Source organism: Naegleria fowleri (assembly GCF_008403515.1).
Source record: "Naegleria fowleri strain ATCC 30894 chromosome Unknown tig33, whole genome shotgun sequence".
In the NCBI taxonomy this organism is placed as follows: Eukaryota; Heterolobosea; class Eutetramitea; order Acrasida; family Naegleriidae; genus Naegleria; species Naegleria fowleri.
Genome location: NW_025407965.1, coordinates 22,369 through 39,967, shown reverse-complemented (window position 1 = coordinate 39,967; position 17,599 = coordinate 22,369). Strand labels below are relative to the sequence as shown.

The window sequence follows — 17,599 nt, the reverse complement described above, 5'->3', positions numbered from 1 at the left end:
GGTAGCATCCACACGCGGCCATGATGAAATTCGAAAAGTGGTGGAGTCATAGGATTTTTGCGTTTCTTTTTTTCAAAGAAGGTGTGAAATGAATTTCAATGATTAATTTGGAAAGTATGAGAGTGCACAAAAGAGAAGTCACTTCTCCCAACACTACCACCACCACGACAACCTCCATCACCGATCAAGACACCTCTAGTTTTGGTCTCTACGTTTGGGATGAAAAAACTCTTTCTGAAAGACTCTTCGATGAGTTGGAACAAGAAATTGCCATTGTCATGATTGACACACATCATCGTTTCAAGTTGAGTTTGGAATTCCAAAAACAAATGAAAATTCATAATATTCAAAACAAGTTGAAACAAACCAAGGGAGGAGTGTCAAGTTCAAATAACAACAACAATCCTCCTTCTTCGAATGGAGTGGTCCAAACATCAATAATAAACTCATTGTGAAATCATTCTTTTTGTCAAGTGACAAAATCGTTATTTATTGCTGAAATGAAACCATAAAAATGTCGCAATCATCCACCCAACCACTCAGTTCAGAAGGTGTCAAAATTTCCAACACGACTGTCAAGCTCACGGATGTGAAAGAAGACGACGTCGTGGTTTGCTCCTCCTCCTCCTCCTCCGAAAAGGATCCAGCTTTCAATTGGTCCACTCTTGATCCCAATTCATCGCTTCTTCTTCTCTCAATGAGGAGTGCTCTTTCCTTGAAAGAAGAAGAAGAAATTCTTCGGAAGAACAACACAACACGTCCCGGAATCTAAATGCCACCACCACCACCACGAATATCACCACCACGAATATCACAAGGATGAACTCTAACAACAAGGAATTATTTAAAATTTCAAATGGCAGAAAAATCATCTTCTTTCATCAACAAGACCCACAAAAACCCACAACCGCTGCAGGAATTCTTCTCTTCAAATATCATCAAGAATTGGATAAAACTCTCTTCCTGATTGGGAAAGAACATGAGAAGGGATGGTGTCATTTCGGAGGAAGAGTCGAGATGGAAGATTCTTCCATTTCACAAACGGCTATTCGAGAGTTGGATGAAGAAACGTATTTCACCTTTTCGAGAAGTGATATTTCGAAAATGAAATATTGCATCGATCGAGGATATTGTAAAAGTTTTTATCTCAAATATTCAAAACAAGTCATTTACTTGGTGTGTATCCTAGGCTAGGTATTAGGAGTGTTTTTTCGTGGTCATTCATGTTCTATCTGCCAAATGTCACTGAGACTTCTTGGACATTAAATGTGCGGCTGATAAGACTCAAACATTTAGAACTCCATTCGGAATAGGTTTTTCGTTTTGGTCATTGTAATGTTGCCCTCCAATCGGATTGTGTAAGGGGAAAATAAACGGTTGAGCTTGAAGTGAGGGCTAGATAATTGTTTTGGAAATTGGAGAAGATTTTGTACTACACATGTGCGGAGTCGAGATGAACAGTTGGCATGTGACATGCAACAGTTGGTATGTTTCGTTGTAAATATTGATTCAATGGACTGTCAACAACAATAATTCATAATACAACCAACGAATGATAACACCATTGAATCAATGATACCATTGAACTTTTGACAGCATAAGGATTAAAAAAGAAAAAGTGTTCTTGTTGGAAAAAGCTCATTCATTGTGGAAAGTTTGACAAGCTCTGTATACCAGCTGTCGAACCTTAATTATTTAAAATTCCAAGTGAAACCACCAATTCTTGGAAGGTAATCTTTCCATCTCCATCACGATCAAGAGATTTCATCACTTCTTCCTTTGAAACATTTTCATCAGACAACATTTCATCATAAAATTTGTTAAATTCTTCTGGAAAATCTAAAAATCCACTCTTGTCCGTATCGAATTTCTGTACCACACGTTTCGAATCATTGGAAATGAACAATCATGTGAATTCATCAATTCAAAATATTTCACAAATGAATGGATGCTTTGAAATTTGATTTTTCACTTACTTGGAAAGCTTCAAAAGCATTGGTCAACACTTTCACTCTTTTGGCCAACTTGGAAAAACCATCTCCACTCAATTTGACCCACCAACTATAAAATTCATCAAAACAAATGGATTTCGAATGATCCTTGTCAATTAAAGTTGCGATCGCAATGACTTCTTTCTTTTTTGGATCTCTCCATTGTTTGACATTGTCATTGGTGACATGTTCGACTTTGAATCCGAGATCGATCAAAAGATCGTTAAGTTCTTTGAGATTGATATGACCGGAATTATCTTTATCGAACTGGAACCATGGAAAATTATTTCAAATGATGACGTCAGATTTTTTAATATTAAATAATTCATAATTAAATATTAGAAGATCGATTGTTGTGGAAATTTGAATCGGAAGATGAAATTGGTAAATTGTATGAGAAATTTGAAGAGCTTGTCCTGAGAAATAATAAATACCTTTTGGAAATAGGAATAAACCACGTTACGTTCTGTTGGGAGCACGAAAGACATTTTTTTGTTGCGAGAATTTGAAATCACCGTCGTGACATTTGACACAACCCAGAGTATGAACTCAGGAGATTTACTTGAAATCAAATCGATAAATAAATACAATCATCAAAACCATTATCCAAATCATGATCCTTTCCTCCGAATCCACTTTCTTCATAGACACAGCCATCGACACAGCTGTTCGATTTTGTCCACTCCATTCACTCAACGATGGTTTTGGAGATTTTTTCATGGAATGCAATGGCGAAGGTTTTGGAGAAGGTGGGAACGTGGATGTCACTGGTTTCGTATCCTTTCCATTAAATAATTGAAATCCGTACACATGTGAACCACTAATAAAAATAAAACCATCCATTTTTCATAATCTCTCCTCCACACATGCCATACTGAGAAGTAAACACCATGGTAAACGTGAAATTATACGGTTCGATTCGAAAGATTCCAGTCGATAAGGTGATATAAACTTCTCGACCATTGACATGTGGCACAAAGACATGTGGACCTTGACTTACACATGCATGTGTCACTGTTTTGTTGTGAAAGTGCGGTTTGTGTTTGATCTCATCGAATTGGGATCCAACACAAAAAAGAGATTGTTATCAGTAATGCCGTAGATTAGTCCTGTTTCTGGTGCCGCCAATAATTCGTAATAATAAGACACTCCTAGCAACAAGGATTGATTCCAAAAAATTTGATGTGTTGTCAAATTCAAGAAATAGATTTGAGCGAGAGAGGCCAACACTTGACCAACTGAACCAGGAGCAATGGTGGTGCCAGCAATTAATACATCACTCTTGTTGGGATGAAGAACCATGCTATGAGTGGAATGATTTTCAGTGAGTTGTGTGTGATTTAAAACAATGGCTTGAGATTTCATTCGACTCCAGAGGAGAAGACCACCACCTGTTCATCAAAACTAAATCCTTATTGGGATGAATGACGATGCAACTAGGTCGAATAATGTGTGGATTTGCTGATGCTAGTAAAATTGGATTCGAAACATTGTTACCGAGTTCAGCGTTCACCCTTGGACGAGTTGTGTCGTATTGCAATAAGGAGCCATCGGAGTAGGAGCCAAAAAACATGTATCTTGAATCGAATGGAACAGATTTGACAACATTGAATTGATCCCAAGCTAAATAATTGGTGAAATTTCCATTCTCATCCATGGTAAAGAAATTCATTGGAAATTGTGACGCACCAGAAATGTATTTGCCGTCAGGTGTCATTCTCATGTCAATGAAGGTCGCACCTTGACTTGTATAGTTAAAACTGAGTGTAACGATGTTCCCTGGAATGGATCCATTATTAGGATATTGAATGGAGAATGTTTTCGATTCTGGATCAAACGACTTCAACACCTTCCCAGATTGGAAATTTCCATAAAACAAATATTGAGTTCCAGTAATGTAAAACTTGTAACTACGAGTATGAGGGTTGATAATTCAATCATGTTTCCTCCATAAAACATATACATGGGACTCGAATTCACATTCAGTCCATAAACTTTTCCATCATTGTCTCGATACAACCATGGACTTCCAGCAATTCGTTGACTTTCACACAACAATGGCCAAGACTGAGTAGTATTTGGGTGAAAACACACAAATTGACTCTTTGCGGAACCGATCGCAATATAAATTAATCCTAAATCATCCGCGGCAATAGTTCTCTGATACATGTACCATGTCTGTTTATAGACAAATCCATAATCTCTAAATTGTCTTGTTTTGGGATTAAAACTCACTAATCCACTATTGGGATGAGTGGCTGACCGAACGACTCCAGAATCATCCTCGGTCATACCCATGGAAGTTCCATGTGACGTTTGAATGATATATGTGAAGGACATGGAGAGAGTATCGAATTGCATGAAATAATCTCGAAAATGATTGTAATAATATTGGCCATCTTTGGAGAGAAGAGAAGCAAAGACTGGAGTTTGAGCAGTGAGAGCTTGTGAAAAATAATTAAATTGACGAGTGACACCTGTATTGGCATAAGAAGGGCGAACACTCCTGTGGAGTCCATCATGGGAGAGAGAATACATTCGTATTGAGAGGGACCGCATTTGGTGACGACGACACCTCTCGAGTTGGCTTTGTTCACTGCAACACCAAAGTCATAGAGACCGTTACCAAGTGATGTTTTGGCAGCTGGCATGAGTTGGGCGTGTATGCATGTCAGAAACAGACCAACGACCAACACTCTGTATTCAAGACCAAGCTTCATTGAAAAAATTTCCAATGTTTGTAAAGCTGCCAAGTGTTAATTTTTTTGAACGAAATCAAGCAGACGTTGTCCATCAACAAAGTTCATTTATCCAATCTCACAACCACTTCTCCAATAGGAAATCGGACAAAAATCCAAGTCACACTGTTTCATTTCGTTCATTTTCAAACAGAACCTTAGATGTTGCGCCAAACACAAATTGTTGAAAAGTGTTCTTTTTCAAGATTAAAAAAAAATGAATTTTCCAATTCAATCCTCGGAACTTCTTTCTCACTACTTTTATGATGAAGAGGAATATGAGGATGAATTTTTATGCGAGAGAGAGGAGAACTCGGATGATTTGATAATTGATAGGATTCCCGAAGGAGATGATGATGATGAATTTTTAGAACATGAGGAGAACGACGCTCGCAAGATGAAACTTGGTTGGAACAAGTTCAAAAAACATCAATTGAAAGAGAGATCAGATAAGAGATGGATCCAACCAGTGGCGGTTCAAAACCAAATCATCAAAACTCGGTTTCTTGAATTACCTCCTGAAATATTATTGAATATTATTGATTTTACTATTCCATTCTTTTCAAGTTTGGAACAAGTTTTGAACGGAAGAGTGTTTGATGATGAGAGTAAGAGAGATACAAATACTGTGTTGAAAAACGTAATTTTAAGAATGGAGAAATTCATCTCTTACACGATCCATTCTCAAGAACAAGTTTCGAAAATGATTCCAATGTTTAACTCTTTAACTTTTACCTACTTTAATTCAGAAGCAGTGACAAGAAAGGAAGACTTGTTATTGAGAAGAGGTGTTGAATTGATTGTGAAAGAGATTTTCAATTTTGTACTTGTGAGCAAGAATAGCTTTCACAAGATTCTAATAACGGATTGTTACAATATTACGACAGTGAAACTATTTTGGGATTTATTATTTCATCTACTCTAAATACTGGAACATTGGCTCTTCCTGGACATCAATATGTGTTAACCACTCCAATCGATCAAGCAGTTCATAGAGCCATATATGAACCTGTGTGTTTTTCATATTGGTTTTTAATGTGCCCATGTTTTGGCTTTAGAAATTATCAAACATTGAAAGGAATTGCTTACAGCTATGAATCAATTGCTATCTCGAAACTTTCTATGGATGAATGGGAGCACTTTCTTGTGTTTTTAAAAAAGAATGTGAAAAAGTATCCTTGCATTCCCAAAAAGAGTGAATATATCAAATTAATAACCAGACAAGTGGTAGATATAATGAAAACTATACTCTCCAATGATACCTCTAGCTTGACAAAGAAGGTACCACCAGTGAAAAACACTGAGAACAAACAAATGCTCAAAAAGGCTGAGTATTTAATTTTAACTTTCTTTGTTGACCTTAATATTCCTCTTTTGAGAAATTATGAAATGACAACAATACTGTACTCAGAGATAGCTAAATTCTTTCCCCAACTGTTTATTAGGTTGTTGAAAAGAAATGTCATTGACAATTCTGAATTATCACAACATCTAAAAACCAAATTACTATTTGAAATTCTTTTAAAGAAACTGGAAATTTTCACAACAAGTCTCAAAAATTGTCAAGTTGATGTTATTGATCTGATTTTAGATTTTTATGAACGCTATGCTATGAATCATAATGATATTATGAATTATTTAGCAGATTTTTATCCCATTCATATCATGATTTCTGAAGCATTTGTGACTCTGGCACATTTCGATATGAATAAGAATTTCCACACAATTCTAACTCTATACTGCAGATACATTTCAACCATCAGAAAAACCTTTTTGAAAATCACCAACAATGAGCTTGATGTGTTTAAAATCTCTTCTACTAAACATGCTCTTGGAAATGTAATGTTCACATTAATCTCCGCCGTTTGCCATCATTTGCATATTTCCAAGCAACCAGAAAAAGTTTGGAAAATCTTCAAGAATATTTATCAAACGTTGACAATAGAACAAGGATTTATTGACTTAATAGACAGAGTGAAAAATAGTAACGGCGATCACATTTTAATGGAAGCAATTCAGCGTTTTGAAGTATTCGAATATTTACTTTCCAAAGATCAACCAAAGGAGATTTTAGAATTTTATCAAAACTTGTTATACACGACTCGATATGATGTCTTTAGAGAACGACATTTCTCTCTCTTCAATTTACTTTTGAGCAATGCTCTGTCAACCGCTCGTGTTGCCACAAAGATTTCAAGTTTATCATCAGCTGACGTTTTACTCAATATTAGAAAGCTTAAAAGTTATTACCAAAATGAGAAATTGTTTCGACAAGTTTTCAAACAATCCAAACCATGGTTGACTATAACAAAAGTGCTGCATCCTTATTCCCATGAATCGAAAAAGACATGTGACATGTTGCTCAAGTTATTCTCAGAATGGGGCACATGTGAAGAGTAACATTCATCATGTAGAAAATATATTTCTTCTGGCAAAACGTGTTAGACGAATTGAAAGACCTTCCAAGAACACACAATCTTGAAAGTTTAATCGCAATTTGTGCATCATTTTCTCGACCTCTCTTGTTGTAAAGAATCAATTCTCATTCTTGGACAACTCCAACAGACATTCCACAACCCAACGATTCTCCTCACCCAAATCATCATGATCAATATGAACATCCATTTCATCTGCTCCATCCGAATGAGTCGTAGAAATGAAACGTGACAATGATTCAGAAGGATGTGATCTTCTTTCATCCATTCTCCTCTTTCTTTTTCCAGGAACTGATGTGACAGACTTGGCTTTCTTTTCCTCCTTCTTCAAATTTGGTAATAATCTACGTCTTGCATTAATGAACCAATAATTGATACGTTTTTGAGAGAGACCTGTTTTTTCACAGAGCATGGCTTTTTCTTCTTCTGTTGGGTAGGGATGTGTTTGATGTTCGAAAAACCAATTTTTAAGAATTGCAACTGCATCTTTTGGTAAGTTTCGAGTCGAGGATTGAGTGGATAATTGTTGTGATGGAGGTGGAGGAGAGGATTGACTGTCAGTTGTCGTGGAGACGTCTCCATAGTTTGGTTTTTGAATCAAACTTGATCGTTTGATATTTGTTTGGAGTATTGGAATGTTCTTTGGGAGGCCACTCGCAACTGTCTTGATTGGAGTCGACATATTTGGGAGATGAGTGACAGATGGACTCCAATTTCCACCCACAGCAGAGGAAGATGCTTGCAAGCGATTTTGATTCGATGTTGCATTAAATATCAATTTGTTATTGCTTGTGTTGTTGCTAACTGTTGTAAATAATCCAACAGGTGGTTGAGGTGGAGGAGGATGGGAGGAGGATTGAAGTGGAGCGGCCACAGGATCGATGGTCGTCTGTTGATGAGAATATGAATTAGAATGGACTGCGAGACTCGTTGTTGGATTGGACATGACATTTGATGTCGAAACAGGAGTTGAATGAGAGGAGTTGTGTAAAGTGTTACTCACACCACTTTGATCAGCATTTCGATTTCTCAAATCTCCTGAAGAGATTGATGATTGAAAATAATTTGAGGAGGATGGAAATGAGGAAAGAATTGGAGGTTGTTGTTGTGGATAAAGAGTTGTATTTGAAGGATTGAAAGGTTGTTGCTTTTGAAGACTGGAAGAGTAGCTGTTTGTAGTGTAGAGAGAGGAGAAGGGAGTATCCAAGTTGGTTGGGATCAAGTTTGCATTGGAGGTGTTGTTGTTGGTAAGAAATGGTGGTGAGAAGGGTGTTGTTGGCACGTGTTGACATTTGGCAGTTGACATTGGCATTGTGCAGGATTCTTCGTGGTGTTGTGTTGACATTTCTTGTTCTTTGGTAAATTGAAGTGGCTAAATTTAACACTCAAAATGCAAAACTGTACATTTGACTTTTTAGTAAGGTGTTAACACAAAGTCTTTTCTTCCATGTGATTGATATCAACGTCCCTTCTGTTTCGAAAATTAGGTTGAAGTTGGAGTTTGAACAATTTCGTGCAGAGATGTTGATGATCATTCCAAAATAACATGTTTCCTTTAAAAGGCAAACTGTCAAAAACTTGATTTTATTGATGTCAATATTCTCAGAGTCTTGTTGTATATGACGATATTTACATGAAAGCTCCAACATTCTCTACAAATGTGCAAGGCAATGAAATATCAAAAAGGGGCCACACGTACTCAACGTAGTCTAGATCAACGTGTCAATATTTTTCAATGAATTTTCTGAAGTTATTTTCCTCTCCTCTTCACTCATCTTTCGTCGAGCTTGGAGCCCTTTTCTTAAATTCTTGGAAACCTGCGAAGATCGAGCTGTGAGCATTTTGTTCCACAGTGACGAAGAAATTTTACCACCAGCTTCAATGAAAGCCAATCCAGAGATTTTGCATTCCTTTTCGTTCAATTGCTCAATGATGATTGCTCCATAAAAAAAGGCCCTCACACATCCTTTGGCAACTGTCTCCTCTTCAGGGTCATACGATCTCCTAAATATGGTAAAATCTGTTTTTTGTCGAGTAAAAGGGTTGAATTCTCTTCGAACGCAAGTGGCGCAATATATTTCTCGGTCCGAGAGTGGCCACGGAGTTTTGATGATTGATCTCGAACAAGAGACTGGATGAGTTTTTGTTTCCAATGTTTTGGAGCCTTTTCTGCCACTTTTCACAGTGACGACTTGTCCTCCTTCAATAAACTCTTTAAACTCGATTTGAGTGAGAGTTGGCTCAGTAATCGATATAAATCTCGAATCAATGATTGTGCTCAAGAGCTCTTCAGGTGTTGCCTCAACGGTCAAAACTTCCTTAATCAACAAAATTCCTTTCGATTTTGCAACTTTTGAGGTGACAAACTTTTCCTTACTTTTGTAAGTTGCCATGTGCTTTGTTTTGTGAATTTGTTGCCACATGCCATCCATGTCATTCATTTTCCTAAAAATGTCCAAATGATATCCTGTCACTATTTTCTGTTTCTTTTCCTTAAATAACTCACTCAAAGCATGTCTCACTTCCTGGTAATCTTCTTGATTTTGGATCTGATGACCGTCTAATTCAGTGGCGGAAGAATCAACTTCGGAAATATTTGTACTTGAATGAGCCATTGTATTACCTTTCCTCTTTTCTCCAATGGCCGATAATTGAAATTCGAGTAAGGTCGTGAAATCTTGCAAAAATTCAGGAGTGAGCATGTTTGATTTTTTAGGAAGTGACAAATCTTGTGAAATGATGGACAAGATGGCATTTGAAAAGTATGAACTCTTTAAAAATCTTGCAAAGTTGTCATTTCTTAATTCTAAATAAACATCTTGTTTGCAAGTTTCGAACAAGTAAAGATCATTATCATTCATACGTTCGATATTTTCTTTCAATTCTTCGAATCGTTTCAAAACTTCACTACGTGAGGAATTTGAAACATTAATTTGATCCATCGAATCGTCAGTGAGAAATCTTTCGATAATGAATTGAATCTTTTCAAATTGTTGTCTCTTTAAACAACCACTACTGTGGTCATTTAGAGAACACAACTTGGATTTTGACATGTGTTCATGCTTGATTGGTGATGCTGACGAATTATTGGATGTCTCGCTCAAACATGTCTCACTCGAACTTGTCTCATTGCTATCCATCATATATTCTTCAGTGATTAAAATAAAATCCAACGCACTCAGGTTATGTTCAAATTTAAGGAATTCTTTGAATGCTGGCAGGAGTGTCGTTTCATTGGAAAGACAGCTTTCAAAATGTATTTGGTATAGGGAGGTTGTCTCTTCAATCAGTTTGAATAAATGTTGTTGAATGAGAAGTGCTTGTTCTTGTGAAGGATCTTTTTGGCCCAACGGTGGAGAGGAATTAGCAGAGGAAGATGATGGATGAAACGAATGTAGCGTCGTCACTGCTTGAGATGGAAACGTGACTTGAGACTGTGTAGATGCTCTAGAAACTGAAAGAGAGGAGGGAGTGGGTTCATTGGGAGAAGTGGGTGAAGTGGGTGAAGATGCCATGGATTGCATCACCAATGTGCTGTTCCGTTTGATCATCGACAAGAACATGTTGTTGTTGTTGAGAAATCAATCCGAGAGAAACGTTGTTGTGAGATGAATGTTGTTGTTGTTGTTGTTAGGACTGTTTTGCCACCACGTAACAATTATCTCTCTCTTGGATCCAATATTGACGGACAAGGAGGAGTTACTTCTTCTTTTTTCTTTTGAAAAATCTTGCCATCCAATGCGTGAAGATGACAAATAGCAGCAAACGTCAAGTAAGAAATAAATTTTGTGGTTTTGGAAAGTCCATCCAAAAAGTTTGACCTTGACAATGAATCAACGTTGCGACTTGCTTTCTTTGGAGTGTTTGGACACGACTCTGAAACAATACAACCAATATGATCAAATGATCATCATCATCTCCACAATTGGTGTTATTTCGCAAAGTCCATTCCATCATGGTCCGTTTGCCATTTCAATTGGCAGTTGAACGTTGAAGAAGACTCGGAATGTTGTTGGGGATGATATTACAAGCAAAAAGCTAATTCTTGCATGAGATCTCTATTTTGCCATGTACCCCTAATGATGTTTTTCTTTGAAAAGCAATCTAATTTTCTTCCCTTTAGCCATAATTGTTCCGATTCATGATGAGTGCTTTGGATGATGATTGAAGGAAAGAACAAGTCATGGGATTGAAAAGAAAAATTCGTTACTCTCTTTCATTATATATCTCTTTTGAAAGCCCCAATATTAAACGGATCACTGAACATCAAAATTAGTCTAATACTCGCGGCTAACCTTTGGTTCATTGTGTTTCATACCCTTCTTATAGGCGCTTTCATCAACTGTCGGGTCATATCGTTTCATCATCATAAAAAAATTTTCAACCGCACCAGGCATCATCAAGCCTTTTGTTCCTTATTGTTGTTTCAGCAAAAATCATCATCTTCATAGGAGTACTCTACGAGAACAATCAAACGTTCCTCTCGAGAGATTTCTCAAGCTGAACAAATCGGATAGGCTCAAATTTTGGTGTGCGTTTTTTGATTCCTATTTATTTTGACAAAGAGAATTAGAACAACAACAACAACAACAACAATTAGAGAAACCATCGAACAACATGAAAAAGACTAGTACCTATCTAGTTCTACTATTCGTGTTGATTGCAATTTTAATTTTTGGAAAAGTTAGAGGAGAGGCTTCTGTCGATCAATATTCAAGCTCCGGAAACTTGCTTGTGAGCGATGATGAGATTCTCAATGCAAGAAGTGATGGAGCCGTAAATTTGTATGCTCATTTAGATAATGCTATTTTGGGAGAAGGTGTTGCGACTGCTTCTGATGAATTACTTGTTTACGACGAGAATGAAGAAGAGAGAGCGATTGGAGCTGCTTTGGCTGTACAAAAGTCTACCAATGTCGTGAGACCACAAAAGCCTGTCACGACCACTACAACAAGACCATCTAAAAAGTCGTTTTCTTCAAAGAAAATACAAAAGAAAACGAGCAAGCATGGTTCCAGAAAGAAGAAGACATCACCAACAAGCTCTTCCACTAAAAAGTCCACCAAGAAGAGCATTTCCTCAAAGAAGATAACAACAAGAAAATCCAAAAGCAAACCATCTTCCCTCAAAAAGATCAAAGTTACACGAAGCAAAACCTCACTTCATCCAAAAATTGCTCACGCCATCAAGCTTACTTCTCGTCGTTGGAATAGACTGAAGAATATTTTCAGTATTTCAGCTGTTGGTGGCCCAGCATTCCACCCATTCAAGAATGAAATGGTGTTTGTCTCTTCCTCTTCGGGTGTTTTCCAGATTTACAAGATTAAGATTGATAGAAAGAAGGGAAAGACTATCGGTAAGCCAGTACGTTTGGTTCATACCAAATTCAGGTGCTCTGCTCCAAGATACCTCCACGATGGGTCTATTTTGTATTATCATGATCGCGGTGGTAATGAAAACTTCCAAATTGGTATCATTACACCTCAATCCAAACACTTCTGGTTGACCAAAGACATGAAGGCCAAGCACTTAATCAATCACGTCACAAAGAATCACTTGTACTATCAATCGAATGCTCGTAACAAAAAGTTCTTTGACTTGTACAGAAGACCATTCCCATTGATTGGTAAGGATGGAAAGCCTTCTCCAGCTGAACGTATCTACACACCAGAGAATGGTATTCCACGTGCTACTCTCATGTCTTCTGACGAGACTCAAATCGTGCTTGTACAACGATACAGCAACGTTCACAATGAATTGATCTTGAAGGATCTTGTAGATGGAACACTTACACCTTTGACTAAACCACTCTGTGGAGGTGCTAAATTGAGATGGTATCCTCTTCGTTTCTTGGACCGTGGACACACTAAAATGTTGGTCAATACAGACTATCAATCAGATTTCTTGAGATTGGCTATTTTGGATTTCCAAGGCGACATGAAATCTAATACTCCAAAGTTTGTGACAATTCCAGAAATGGAAAAGTATAAGCACGATGTTGTAGGTGTTTTGGGTAACGCTCGTACGAGATGGACCTACATTGAGCTCAACGAAGGTGGTTACAGCAAACTTTACAAGACACGAATTGGTCCATCTGGCTTTAAGACTCCTCTCATTCCAGTTCCATTGCCTCTCGAAAATGGTGTCATTGTTCACGGTGATGCTCGTTCATTCGGTCACAGCTCTGCCATTACTCACGATGGTAATTTGATGGCTGTCACTATGACTGATTCCACTCATCCAGTTAATATTTATATGCTTGATTTAGATCCGTACAATATCAGATACAAGAAGAAGCAAAAAGCAATCAGAAAGTTGGCACGTCAGCAAGCCAAGAAGAAGGAAAATGGTTCAACAGCAACTACCCTTGTTCCAAAGCAAACCTTTAGACACGTTGCTGTTTATTGGCCATTGTTGTCCGATGACCGTCTTCCAAAGGTCGTTCGAGCTGTTCAAGGTAAATTTGTCAAGGAGAAGTTAGTGAGTGTGAGCAGCTTTGACGGGCTCATGATTCCTTTCTTCATGTATTTACCATCTGGTGACGCTCCAGAGGATGGATTCCCAGCCATCATCAAATTGCACGGAGGTCCAGAGAGTCAGAGCCGACCTGTTTTCAGTCCTCTCATCCAGTTTTTAGTCTTGTCAGGATACGCAGTCATCGTTCCTAATGTCAGAGGTTCTAAGGGCTATGGAAGAAAATACATGGATGCTGACAATGTCGAAAGGAGAATGCATGCAGTCAAGGACGTTGCTGCCATTGTCACCTTCTTACAAAAGTTTAAGGGTATTGATGGAAACCGATTAGTTCTTGGAGGAGGTTCCTATGGAGGTTATTTAACAAATTTATGTATGACTCAAATTCCTCAATACTTCAAGGCAGGAGTGTCCATTGTTGGTATGACCAATTTAATTACCTTCTATAAGAATACAGCAGAATTTAGAAGAAGACAACGTTATGAAGAATATGGTAATTATCACACTCAACAAGACTTCCTTAAGAGTATTTCGCCAGTGACATACATTGACAATGTCATTGCTCCAATGTTTATCATTCAAGGAAAGAATGACGAAAGAGTGCCTGCAGAGGAAGCAGAAAACTGGTACAAGAAACTCATCCAAGAATCAACCAAGCCAGGAAAAACTCAACTCAAATACTCCAAATTGGAACTCTTTGCCAACGAGGGACACGGTATTTCATCGCGAGAGAACAGACTTAAGGCATATCATGATTTGGTTAATTGGCTCAACAAGGTTCTTTACGAGAAGGCAACCATTCCAAAACCCACAAGTGCTACAACCTTATCCGCTTCTACCACCGCAAAAACAACGACAGCCAAATAAACTGAGTCTCATTTTGTGAGTTTGTAATATAAATTGTCATGTTTTCATTTTCACTTTGATCAAGAGATGGTTTGCAACTTGGTGGATTGTGCTACAGGTTGGTTGGTTTATTAGAGACATATCCTTTTTCTTCTAGCAAACGTAATTCACTGTCACATAATAGAAGCAACAAATGTGCAAGGTGTGTTGTTCTAGGAGCTCCAGGTTCTATCTTAATGTTCCTTAAGAATTCAGCAAAAGACATGCATTTCAATTAAGATAGAACCTGGAGCTCCTCAACTGAGCCACAGCGTAAACGGCACTCAAAATATTATTGTAAAGAAATTCACTTTTCGCCTGAACAAGTTGTCGGTACATTAATTCGGGTTGGAATTCACAGGCAATGTAGAGTGATAAAGAAAAACAATCGAAAACATCTTTTGGAAATTTTTCCTTCAACGCAAAAATCAGCAGAGGAATCATGTTGGATTTTTCTGTTTCTAAAGTAATGATTTTGCCCATACAATCTTGAAGCGCTTTCAATGAAAAATCTGTTGCGTTCTGCTCATTGCTCCTAAATAGCGAAATGTTGGCCTCAATGATTTTAAACTTCAAATAATGTGCTTTCAATGTATATTTCTGGTGATAATCCATTCGAATAAATATTGTCAAAAGCGGTAGCAAAGCCATATCAAAAATTGACATTTCAGAAATGACATGCTGTAAAAATTCAAAGATGACCTGTAACTTGGAATCTAGAATTTGATAGACCTCTTTCGTAGCGCTTTGGATTATTGAAATTTTTGTGACTCTATGGTCATTTGCACGCTCTGTTGATGGCTGTGTACAGTTCTTTGTCAACAAATCTATTAGAGCTTCCTTATCATAAATACGGCCATCATCTCCCAACACAGGATCTTTAGCAAGCGTCCTTGTTAGAGGGCAAATGAATTGAGGGAATGATGAAAAATCAGCTAAAAAATCCTTCTTCTTTTCAATAATATCTTTCATCAAAGCGGAGTCACCATTCTTGTATCGCTCGACTGCATCAATCAATATTACTTTTTGGAGATATTCTTCATTTGATAAAATTTGATATTGATGTAAACGTTTTAAAATTTGGACCTTTTCATTGTCCACTTCAGGTAATTGCGAGAGAGCATTGGTAGCATCTTCGTTTTCCAATTTTCTCTTCTTTACATTTGGTTCAGTAGGTACTGATTGATCATATTCATCGTAACAAGCTGAGGTTTGAGAGAGTTGGTCCTCTACCACATCAAAGTCATGCTCATTCAAGATAGTTGAATTGTTTGAGATACGCTTGCCCTTGTTGTATGTTGCTTCTTTGGCATTTGCAGCTTTCTTTTTCGGACTATGAAAGCTTGCAGAATCATGTGTAATGTGCAAAGGATCGATTATCACTGAACTGGAAATTGTTGTATTACTATTATTATCAACCTTGTCACTCGTGTTAATATGATTTGTGACATTACTACTGCTAATGTTCTTGAGGTTGAGCCTTGTACTTTTGTCATTCCTTTGGGAAGTGGCTAATTCAACATTAGTAGTATGAATCGATAATTTCTGTGATTGCATGAATTCTTTCAATTGTTGCGGCGTCAAGACACCTTGTTTGATAAGGTTCTTATCAAAGGATGTCGTTTGCAGAACGTTTTGAAATAATGTAACTACTGGTTTCTGAATTGGAGCGTTAAAGACAATGAATGAAAAGGAGGAATCAAAAAACAGTGAAGATACAATTCCGGAAACGCCTCCATCATATGAAAAGCCAAATGCTCCCTCCTCATGAATCATCCATGCTTGGGAAATTCTTTCCTTCTTGAGAGTAATCTTTTTAGAATTTCTTACTGTTAGCTCTGGTATTGAATTCTGATCTCCAAGATTGGTTAAATTTTGTTTTGAAATTAGAAATGTGAGTTCGTTCTTTTGAATAGAGAAATTTGAAAATAGTCGAATTGCTTTCCCAAATGACACGACTCCTTGAAGACAATAATCTTGAGGCCATAAAGTAAAATCAACTTCAATATTAGTTGTGATATGTTCAGGTTCTTTTGGATTTTCTGACGTGCTTGCTGCAGGTATCGTCACCAATGATTTTGATATTGAATCACTCGAGCTAGATACATGGATTTGTAGAGATGAAGAAGAGGCTGCCTTCTCTTGCATGAGCAGTACTTGTTTTACATCCGTAATTGGTACCTTCTTTTCTTTTTTCACCATTGGTGTCCAAGATTCCGACAAATTAATCTCCCAAACGACATGTTTTGCAGGTTGAAAAACAATTGGAAATACCTTATCTTTGGTTTTCTTTTTCTTGTGCGTACTGTTAACATTTTCGATCAAAATTGCATCATTCAGTTTGAATGATGAAGGCCATGGAGACTTTAGAATTTTTTCATCTAAGATTGACCTCAGTAATGAAAAAGAAGAAACGAGTTCCGAATCATCCTCCGTCAATGCATAAACAAACATTTCATTCATATATTCTGCTTTCATAAACGTTCCGATTGTGTGGTTTGATTAAGAACGCTTTGTGGACAATATTTGTATGAATTTTGAAATTGCAATAATTTTGTTTTCACATGATTAAATTCTTCACTATTTTGACTATCATATGCGAGTGTATCTACTCTCCTACGAGTGTTCTTGCTCGGCATGATGTTTCTAAATTCTCTAAATAACTCTTCCAAATCATTGCCAGGAATAACATCTCCGAGAAAAGAGCACACATCTTCACGATACAAATAATTGAGTGGTATATTTTCAAATTTAATAATCGGGATGCGCTTAAAGAATTTAATTCGATCATCACGAGGTTTGTTGTGAATGGCATTACTTGTTATTGGATTCGATGAAAATCTTGTTCCCACGCTGCTTGTGTGGACTGAAGACATTTTTTTGCTAATTCTTCACCAGGACAATTCAACACCATTTTTGGAATTAATAAGTCGAATTTCATTCTCAAAATCATCAATTGGGTAGAAGAAAGCCTTTCAATACTGCATGCAAAAAGGCTTTTCTTGTAGACTCTTGGCTGGCGCCAAAATCACATGTAAATTCCAACCTTATGTGGAAGTGTCAAGAGTGAAAAAGG

The 17,599-nt window shown here is 37.3% G+C and overlaps 10 protein-coding genes across 10 annotated transcripts; 4 read left to right on the top strand and 6 right to left on the bottom strand.

The window, feature by feature from the left end:
• Positions 1 to 116: 116 nt before the first annotated feature.
• Positions 117 to 455, top strand: FDP41_002996 (uncharacterized protein; the record flags this gene model as incomplete). The annotated part of the gene is made up of 1 exon (XM_044706250.1): positions 117 to 455. The coding sequence occupies one exon, from the start codon at positions 117 to 119 to the stop codon at positions 453 to 455; it is 339 nt and encodes a 112-aa protein (XP_044562387.1).
• Positions 456 to 514: 59 nt separating this feature from the next.
• FDP41_002995 (uncharacterized protein) lies at positions 515 to 772 on the top strand (the record flags this gene model as incomplete). Its single annotated transcript, XM_044706249.1, has 1 exon — positions 515 to 772. The coding sequence occupies one exon, from the start codon at positions 515 to 517 to the stop codon at positions 770 to 772; it is 258 nt and encodes an 85-aa protein (XP_044562386.1).
• Positions 773 to 1,687: 915 nt separating this feature from the next.
• On the bottom strand, positions 1,688 to 2,479 carry FDP41_002994 (uncharacterized protein; the record flags this gene model as incomplete). The annotated part of the gene is made up of 3 exons (XM_044706248.1): positions 1,688 to 1,870; positions 1,977 to 2,258; positions 2,426 to 2,479. The coding sequence occupies 3 exons, from the start codon at positions 2,477 to 2,479 to the stop codon at positions 1,688 to 1,690; spliced, it is 519 nt and encodes a 172-aa protein (XP_044562385.1).
• An 833-nt stretch (positions 2,480 to 3,312) lies between these two features.
• Positions 3,313 to 4,529, bottom strand: FDP41_002993 (uncharacterized protein; the record flags this gene model as incomplete). The annotated part of the gene is made up of 2 exons (XM_044706247.1): positions 3,313 to 3,901; positions 3,955 to 4,529. 2 exons carry the CDS (start codon positions 4,527 to 4,529, stop codon positions 3,313 to 3,315), a joined length of 1,164 nt encoding a protein of 387 aa, XP_044562384.1.
• A 417-nt stretch (positions 4,530 to 4,946) lies between these two features.
• Positions 4,947 to 7,129, top strand: FDP41_002992 (uncharacterized protein; the record flags this gene model as incomplete). The annotated part of the gene is made up of 2 exons (XM_044706246.1): positions 4,947 to 5,503; positions 5,617 to 7,129. The coding sequence occupies 2 exons, from the start codon at positions 4,947 to 4,949 to the stop codon at positions 7,127 to 7,129; spliced, it is 2,070 nt and encodes a 689-aa protein (XP_044562383.1).
• A 135-nt stretch (positions 7,130 to 7,264) lies between these two features.
• Positions 7,265 to 8,509, bottom strand: FDP41_002991 (uncharacterized protein; the record flags this gene model as incomplete). The annotated part of the gene is made up of 1 exon (XM_044706245.1): positions 7,265 to 8,509. One exon carries the CDS (start codon positions 8,507 to 8,509, stop codon positions 7,265 to 7,267), a length of 1,245 nt encoding a protein of 414 aa, XP_044562382.1.
• Positions 8,510 to 8,873: 364 nt separating this feature from the next.
• On the bottom strand, positions 8,874 to 10,679 carry FDP41_002990 (uncharacterized protein; the record flags this gene model as incomplete). The annotated part of the gene is made up of 1 exon (XM_044706244.1): positions 8,874 to 10,679. The coding sequence occupies one exon, from the start codon at positions 10,677 to 10,679 to the stop codon at positions 8,874 to 8,876; it is 1,806 nt and encodes a 601-aa protein (XP_044562381.1).
• Positions 10,680 to 11,781: 1,102 nt separating this feature from the next.
• On the top strand, positions 11,782 to 14,505 carry FDP41_002989 (uncharacterized protein; the record flags this gene model as incomplete). Its single annotated transcript, XM_044706242.1, has 1 exon — positions 11,782 to 14,505. The coding sequence occupies one exon, from the start codon at positions 11,782 to 11,784 to the stop codon at positions 14,503 to 14,505; it is 2,724 nt and encodes a 907-aa protein (XP_044562380.1).
• Positions 14,506 to 14,754: 249 nt separating this feature from the next.
• On the bottom strand, positions 14,755 to 16,977 carry FDP41_002988 (uncharacterized protein; the record flags this gene model as incomplete). The annotated part of the gene is made up of 1 exon (XM_044706241.1): positions 14,755 to 16,977. The coding sequence occupies one exon, from the start codon at positions 16,975 to 16,977 to the stop codon at positions 14,755 to 14,757; it is 2,223 nt and encodes a 740-aa protein (XP_044562379.1).
• Positions 16,978 to 16,997: 20 nt separating this feature from the next.
• Positions 16,998 to 17,399, bottom strand: FDP41_002987 (uncharacterized protein; the record flags this gene model as incomplete). Its single annotated transcript, XM_044706240.1, has 1 exon — positions 16,998 to 17,399. The coding sequence occupies one exon, from the start codon at positions 17,397 to 17,399 to the stop codon at positions 16,998 to 17,000; it is 402 nt and encodes a 133-aa protein (XP_044562378.1).
• Positions 17,400 to 17,599: the final 200 nt, after the last annotated feature.